At 42.9% G+C, this 8,498-nt stretch overlaps 1 protein-coding gene and 1 pseudogene across 3 annotated transcripts in view; both read right to left on the bottom strand.

The window, feature by feature from the left end:
• EIF2AK4 (eukaryotic translation initiation factor 2 alpha kinase 4) overlaps nucleotides 1–2,283 on the bottom strand; it is a 110,991-nt gene extending 108,708 nt beyond the window's left edge. For both annotated transcript variants that reach the window (XM_023514282.1, XM_023514283.1), the window contains exon 1: nucleotides 2,074–2,283. In XM_023514282.1, the coding sequence (XP_023370050.1) occupies nucleotides 2,074–2,217 (144 nt within the window). In that variant the 5' untranslated portion in view covers nucleotides 2,218–2,283. The remainder of the gene's footprint in view (nucleotides 1–2,073) is intronic.
• A 4,562-nt stretch (nucleotides 2,284–6,845) lies between these two features.
• On the bottom strand, nucleotides 6,846–7,764 carry LOC100950528 (annotated as a pseudogene). The gene has a single exon (XR_153779.2). The product of XR_153779.2 is annotated as a 40S ribosomal protein S2 pseudogene (transcript).
• Nucleotides 7,765–8,498: the final 734 nt, after the last annotated feature.

The raw sequence follows: 8,498 nt of genomic DNA, 5'->3' as shown, positions 1-8,498 counted from the left end.
AAAAAAAAAAAAAACATGAACAGTACACAAAAAAAGAAAAATCAATGGTTTACAAAGGTAGTCTACATAATTTATAAATAAATAAAAATCAAGATAAGACATGTTTCATTTATCCATTGGCAAAGATGAAAAAAGTCTGACATAGACGATGTTGGTGATTATCTGGGAAAACAAGTACCCGCATACAGACAGAAGCAAGCTTTCTGGAAGTTTACAACAGCTACCAAATTATTCTTTGCTGATATAGAAAGCTAGCCAAAATAAGGAAGTTTATAATTTACAACTATCTACAAATTATAGATTGTATTTTAAACTAGTGATGTTTCAACTTTCTTCAAATGCAAAATAATTTTAGTATATACTAGAATAGTTGTAAATGCTTAGTTAAAACATTTTATAAATGTTGGTTTAAAAATGTTCATTTATAAATGATATACATATACTACTAAACTAAAATTTACATTATAGCACATCTCTCCCAAAAGTTTTTATTTTATTTTTTGCAGTTTTGGCTGGGGCTGGGTTTGAACCTGCCACCTCTGGCATATGGGGCCCGGAGCCCTACTCCTTTGAGCCACAGGCGCCGCCCCTAAAAGTTTTTAAAAGTCTGACTTGATATGCATAAGTTTTTTGTGTTTGACTTCAGATGTTGCCCCAGACCCTGAGGGAGGTGTTAGGGAATGTTTGAAATGTACACAATGAATGTGTATGGGAACACTTTTGAATTCTGAAACCCATCAGGCCTCAAGAGTTTTTAGATGAAGGATTATACACCTGTATAACTTTTCCCTGAAGAGTAGCAAATAGCAGGTGATAATAAGTATTCTGATTCATCCTCATAAATACCAAGTATTTGCCTGCAGGGCCTATGAAAGTGTCAGGACATTTGCCCTGGACACCACAGACAGCTATTTGAATTCTTCTGCCTGTCTTCTATAGTTTTTGTTTTAGTACATCTAGTCTTTTTTTTTTTTTCTTTTTTTCAGACAGAGTCATACTCTGTTGCCCAGGCCAGAGTGTCTGTGGCATCAGTCTAACTCACAAGCAACCTGAAACTCCTGGGTTCAAGCAATCTTCCTGCCTCCGCCTACCCAGTAGCTGGGACTACAGCTGCCCGCCACCTGCCCAGCTAATCTTTCTATTTTTAGTAGAGACTGAGTCTTGCTCTTGGGCAGGCTAGTCTTCATATCCTGAGTTCAAGTGATCCTCCTGCCTTAGCCTCCCAGAGTGCTAGGATTACAGGTGTGAGCCACCGTGCCTGGCCTGGAAGATGGTATTTCTTGAGGAAATCCTGGCCGATGAAGGAAGGTACTACTTTTTAAAAGACTATTCAGAAACGTAATAGTTCAGTAGATCAATTCTTCAAGGAAGGGGTAAAAATGACAGTATTTGCTGCTTATAATGTGCCTTAACTCTCAGACAAAAAGGAAAATATTTTAAACTAAGTAATAGTATTTTAGACTAAGTAAACTCCCTCTCTGTTACAGTTAAGATGAATATATTCTAAACTCTCAGGTAAATTCCTACGATTCGTAGAGTACAGAGAGTTACAGAAGATTCTTCTATACTAGAAAGCACAGTGGGGATGTCTAGGAGTAAAGTAGGAATTACGTGCTGTAGAGTTTTGAATTCATGAGACTTGAGAATTCTGATGAGGGCGTATGTAAGGCCTGAGCGAGCACCCAAAAAGCATTTCCAGAATAAAGCAGCAACGCGTGCCTTTGAATGCGCAGCTCTATCACCCTCCAGGGCTTTCAGGAGGGAAAGTGCACAAGGTTGGAAGGAGGCAGAGACTTTAAGTAAGGGGTGTCAGAGATAATAAGAAGCACTGGCCAGGTGAGACAGAGGAGCCGACTTGGCGAAAAGGCTGTATAAGATGATTCGGCCCAGGTGGGGGGTTCTCAAGACCAGTTGCGGGCGCAAGGACGAAAAGTGAGCGTGGGTGAAATCGGAAGGATGAAAAGACTGCAGGATCCTAAAGGGGCCGCTCAAGCTGGAGGCGTCACGGTTTTGGTCCAGGGCCCGGGGAGGCTGGGGAAACGCCAGCCCGCGGCGGACCAGCCACGTTCCTACCGGTCCGCGCGAGTGTTGCCGCAGGTCCTGGAAGTCGGCGCCGTAGATGGCCTCTAGAGCCTGCAGCTCGTGGTCCTGCCGCTGCGGGTAGCTCTCCGGAGGCTCGTCCCGACCGCGCCCGGTGGCCCCTCGGCCCCCAACCATGGCAGCGTTCTGGCCAACGCAGGGCGGCCCCGCCGCGGCGGCGCAGGGCCCCGGGTAGGGTCCGGGGCGGGGCTTCGTGCTGGGGGCGGAGCTCCGCGCTGGGCGGGGCTCCGTGCTGGGGCGGAGCTGGCGGGCGGGGCTCTGTGCCGCCGGCGAGCTCGGGAGGTCGGAGGATCCTGCGTGAACGGTGAAGGTAGGGAAGTGCTTCGCTCACATCCTGTGGTGGGTTTGGGAGCAAAGGAATTTCATGAACTTAGGCGAGCAATCACACGTTTGGAATGAAAACGCCAAACTGGGCCGGGCGCGGCGGCTGACGCCTGTAATCGTAGAATTCTGGCGAGGCTGAGGAGGTGGCTCGCTTAGCTCATTAGTTCGAGACCAGCCTGAGCAACAGCGAGACACACCTCCCCCCTTCTCTACTAAAGACGGAAAGACCACCCGCAGGTCGTGGCGGGCGACTGCAGGCCCAGCTACTTGGAAGGATCGCCAGAGCCCAAGAGATTGTACGGAGGGCAACAGAGTGAGACTTTTCAAACAAGAAGAAACAAAGTAACAAAAAAACAGATTGTATCTTTTTTTGGAACAATTCTCTTTTTTCTTACTCTTTATTAAATCATAAGTGCACGTGTACATTAATGCATTTATGAGGTACAATGTGCTGATTTGATATACAATGTGGAATACTTAACATCTGATTAATATAACCATCTCCTCGCTTACTTGTTGTAGTAAAAACATTCATACTCAATTTTTAATAGTTTGAAATGTATCACTGTATTATCACATTAGGTTAGGTCCCCCCAAATACCCTCCCTCCTCCTGGTCTCCCACTTCCCCTCTCCTTCCTCTTCCCTCCTCCTTTCTGGACTATAGTTATGTTTTACCATTCTTATGGATGTGTAGGTGATTATATACAGATTTCACAGTTGAATACATTGGATAGTTTTTCCCCCCCATTCCTGAGAGACTTTACTAAGAAGAATATGTTCCAGCTCCTTCCAGGCAAACATAAAAGATGTGAAGTCCCCATCTTTGTTGTTGTTGTTGTTGAGACAGAGCTTCAAGCTGTCCCCCTGGGTGGAGTGCGGTGACATCACAGCTCACAGCAACCTCCAACTCCTGGGCTCAAGCGAGTCTCCTGCCTCAGCCTCCCAAGTAGCTGGGACCACAGGTGCCCAACACAATGCCCGGCCATTTTTTGGTTGCAGCCATCATTGTTGTTTTTGATGGCCCAGGCTAGATTTGAACCCGCCACCTTAGGCATATGTGGCTGGTGCCTTAGCTACTTGAGCCACAGGCACTGAGCCTTTTTTGTTGTTGTTGTTGATCCTCATCTTTTTTTATGGCTGCATAATATTCCATGGTGTACATATACCACAATTTGTTAATCCATTCATGGGTCGATGGGCCCTTGGGTTGCGTCCATGACTTGGCAATTATGAATTGGGCTGCAATAAACATTCTGGTGCAAATGTCTTTGTTGTAAAATGATTTTTGATCATCTAGGTAAATACCTGATAGGGGGATTCCAGGATCAAATGGTAGGTCCACTTTTAATTTCTTGAGTATTCTCCAAACTTCTTTCCAAAAAGGCCGTATTAGCTTGCATTCCCACCAGCAGTGTAGAAGTGTTCCCTTCTCTCCACATCCATGCCAAATCTGTAGTTTTGGGCTTTTGTTATGTGGGCTAATCTTACTGGAGTTAGATGATATCTCAAAGTGGTTTCAATCTGCATTTCTCTGATGATTAAGGAGGAGAGCATTTTTTCATGTGTTTGTGAGCCACGTGCCTGTTTTCTTCAGAGAAGTTTCTGTTCATATTTGTAGGTTATGCTTCTGAAAAAGGTCTGATAACTAGAATCCACAGAGAGTTTAAACTAATCAATAAGAAAAGAACAAATAATCCCATTTCTATGTGGGAACAATTCTCTTTAACAGAAGTGCCTGCTGGAAGTCCACTATGGCATGGCTAGGGAGAGGAAAGTCTTACAGGGCAAACTTTGATGGGTTCTCAAGTCACTTACAGTCTCACCTTGAACCTTCCTGGAACAAGACTACCAGGAGTAAAACTTGTGACCACTACCCTCCTTCCCCCCAGTTTAGTACCACCAACCTCATCCTGTTAACCATAGATTCAATATCCCATGCATGTTCTCTGCCCTTACATTGTTCAGCTTTGGTGGTCTCCAGTACCATCTTGCAATTTTAACTGAAAAATGACTTTCCATTCAGACATCTTTATGGACTAGATTCCTGTGCAAAGAATTATGTTCCCTGCTCAGTTCACTCAATGTGAATTTAGGGAGTCTTTCTGCTATATCTTACCTCCAATTGTACATTTACCAGTTTGTAAATTAACCTGTCAACCCAGACATTGTCATTCCATTTCACTTTCTGTTGCCTACTAATGCTACATGGCCATTTATAGTAATCATATTACTACAAAATAGGTTTAAATGATGTGTTTCTTCTGTCTACCTTGCTTAACTTCTACACTGTTCACTAGCTAATGATTAGGATTATCTCTACACCTAGTTGCAGCCAGATAACACAAATGTACTAGCCTGATCCACTTTAAACCATCTTCTTCCCTCCCCTGGGCACCTATTGTTTTTCCAGTGATCATGACAAGGTTTATGGTACCACACAACTAAAAGTGATTCCAAATTATCTTTCTTTCAACTCCCTCATCCAGATAGTCACTATTTCTTTTCTCTTATTTTTCTTTTTTTTTCCAGAAAGTGTCTTCTCTCTCTGTTGCTGAGGCTTGAGTATAGTGTCATCAGCCTAGCTCACTCAAACTCCTACGTTCAAGTGATCCTCCTGCTTCAGCCTCCCAAGCAGCTGGGACTATAGGTACCCACCACAATGCCCAGTTAATTTTTCTATTTTTAATAGAGACCAGGTCTTGCTCTTGCTCAAGCTAAACTCCTAAACTTAAGTGATCCTCTCATGTGGGCCTCCCAGAGTGCTAGGATTACAGACATGACTCACCCTGCCCCGGATCGTCACTATTTCTTCAGTCCATCTACTATATTCCAACCTGTTGCCACTAACTTAGTTCAGGACGTACACCATCACCTTTTCCCTGGATTACTTCAACAGCTCTCTAACCAATCTCTGTTTTCATTCTTGCCCCATTTTAAACCATTATTCTCACTAAAGCCAGAGTAATTTGTAAATGTGATCATATCACTCCAATCCTTAAAATCCCTCCATCTCCCCATTGATCTTTTTATTTTTTTAACTCTCTAATTATGGAAATTTCAAACATACATAAAAGTAGAAGAAATATTATAATAAACCACTCATCACTCAGCTTCAGCACAATTATGGATAAACAATTAAAGATCTTACCAATCTTTTCTCTTCTACACCCCCCCCCCCCCAGGAGTGTTTTAAACAAACTCTTAAACATTGTATCACTTTTTTTCCTATAAATATTTAAGATTGTATCTCTAACAGAAAAGAACCTTTAAGCAACATAATATCATTCTTATACCTTAAAAATGTATCAATTTTCTAGCATCATTTAATACCTAATCTATATTCAAAATTTTCCATTTGTCTAAAATTAGAATCTGTACTGGATGCTGAAATTATAAAGGACATAATCAGAACAATCAGCAAAAATTTGGGGTTTTTTTGGAGACTGAGTGAGACAGAGACAGAGTCTCACTCAGTCTCCAAAAACAATAATACCACCATTGAGTGCAGTGGTATTATTGCTCACAGGAACCTCAAACTCTTGGGCTGAAGTGATTCTCTTGTCTCAGTCTCCCAAGTAGCTGGAACTACAGGCACCTGCCACAATGCCCAGTTAGTTTTTCTATTTGCAGAGATGGGGGGCTCACTCTTGCTTAGGCTGGTCTAGAATTCCTGAACTTATTCAATCCACAGGACTCAGCCTCCCAGAGCTCTAAGATTACAAGTATGAGCCACCAGATCTGGCCTCAATCATCAAAATTTAAAAGGACTTTTTGGATTAGATGGCAATATTATATCAATGTTAATTTCCTGGTGGAAATTATGGTCATACTGTGGTCATGTAAAAAAGTAGACTCCTTATTAGGAAATTTCCATTGACACATCAAGGAACAACAGAATATTAAATATGCAATTAGCTCCCAAATGATTCAGGGGGAAAAAAGAGAATGAGAAGATGATAAGTCAAACATAGAATGTTGATTTGGGAGATTTAGGTAAAGGATACATAAGAGTTCTTTGAATGATTCTTGCAACTTTTATGTAAGTTTGAAATCATTTCAAGGTCAAAATTTAAAACAAAAAATAAGAAACTGTCAAACTTTTCCAAAATGGTTGTATCATTTTGTATCCCCACCAGGTTATGAGTGTTCTTGTTATTTCACATCCCTGACAGTAAGTAATGGGTATTGTTAGTCATTTTAAATTTTAAACATCGTAATAGATGCATAGTAGTATCTCAATGTGTCTTTTTGTTTGTTTTTTGAGACAGAGTTTCAGTCTGTGGCCCTGGGTATAGTACCATGGCATCATAGCTCACAGCAACCTAAATCTCTTGGGCTATAGCAGTCTTCTAGCATCAGGCTCCCAAGTAGTAGTACCTGCCCCAACACCTGGCTAGTTTTTCTATTTTTTTAAATAGACTTAATTCACTTTATTATTCTTGTCTAAAAACCCTATGTTGTAGCCACAGCTGGAGCCTGGGTCCTCTGCACAGAGACTCTGGTGTGGGTCTTGACAAGATGGTCAGTGAATTCTTGGTAAAGAGACTTGGTGAATACTGTGTCTTCCCAGAAGTCAGGAGTGAAATAGCTATAGGTCTTGGAAATGGCATCAAAAGTGGCCTTGGCAAAGTTGCCCAGGGTGGCAGTGCAGCCCCTAGCTGAAATGTAGCAGTCATTGATCCCAGTCATCATTAGCAGCTTCTTAGGCACAGGCGCTGAGACAATGCCAGTTCCTCTAGGAGCAGGGATGAGACCTACCAGCACAGAGCCACAGTGGCCTGTCACCTTGCAAGGAACAGGGTAAGGCTTGTCGATCTTATTCCCCCAGTAGCCTCCCCGCACTGGGACAATAGAGAGCTTGGCCAGGATGATGGCCCCTCAGATGGCAGTGGCTACTTCCTTGGAACACTTAACACTCAGATCGACATGGCCATTGTAGTCCCCAATGGCAACACATGCCTTGAACCTGGTCCGCTGGCCAGTGTGGGTCTATTTTTTGCACTGGCATAATCTTCAAAACTTCATCCTTGAGAGATGCCCCCAAGAAAAAAAATCAATGATCTCAGATTCCTTAATGGGCAGGGAGAAGAGATAGCTCCCTCCAGGGATTGATCTTCATGTCCTTGACCAGGTGGCCCAGCTTGGTGACAGGCATCGACTCTTTGTCCTTGGCCTTGCCTCCATGAACTCTGCGGCCTCAGCCCCAACCCACACCACAGCTGTGACCCTGGCCCAAATGAATGCCGCTGCTGAAGCCTCCACGGAAACCACCATGGCTTCCCATTCCGGGGCCCCCAGAGCCTCTAGGCCTTCCTGCTGCACCAGTGTCATCTGCCATTTGGGGTTTTCATCGGAAAAGAAGCTATTTTTTCTATTTTAATAGAGACAGGATCTTGCTCTTCCTCAGGCTGGTCTCCACCTCCTGAGTTCAGGCAATCCACCTGGTTCAGCCTCCTAAAGTGCTAGGATTACAGGCATGAGCCACCACATCTGGCTTCTATGTGTCTTAATTAGCATTTTCCTAATGACTAATGACCTTGCGCATCTTTTCATGTGCCTATTTGCCATTCATATTTCTTGGGTATGATCAAATTTTGTTCTATTTTAAAATTTGAGTTGTTTTCTATTAACTTTTGAGAAATCTTGGTATATTCTGGATATAAATCCTTTGTCAGATATGTAACAGGCAAAGATTCTCTCCCAGTATGTGGTTGCCTCTTCTTTCTTGAAACAGTGTTTTTCTTTTTCATAGAGACAGAATCTCACTTTGTCTCCCAGGCTGGAATGCAGTGTCCTGATCATAGCTCACTGTAGCCTCAAACTCTTGGCCTCAAGCAATCCTTCTGCCTCTGTCTCCTGAATATCTGGGACTACAGACACACCACCATGCCTGGTTAAATTTTTAAAAAATATTTTGTAGAGATGGAGTCTTGCTATGTTGCCCAAGCTGGTCTTGAACTCCTGGCTTAAAATAATCCTCTCATTTTGGCCTCCCAAAGCACTGGGATTACAGGCATGAGCCTTAACAATGTTTTTCAAAGAGTATATAGTTCTTCCTTTTAAGGAAATTCA

Source organism: Otolemur garnettii, unplaced genomic scaffold (assembly GCF_000181295.1).
Source record: "Otolemur garnettii isolate 467f Iridium unplaced genomic scaffold, OtoGar3 scaffold00050, whole genome shotgun sequence".
Classification (NCBI taxonomy): domain Eukaryota; kingdom Metazoa; phylum Chordata; class Mammalia; order Primates; family Galagidae; genus Otolemur; species Otolemur garnettii.
This window is presented reverse-complemented; position numbering and strand designations above follow the sequence as displayed.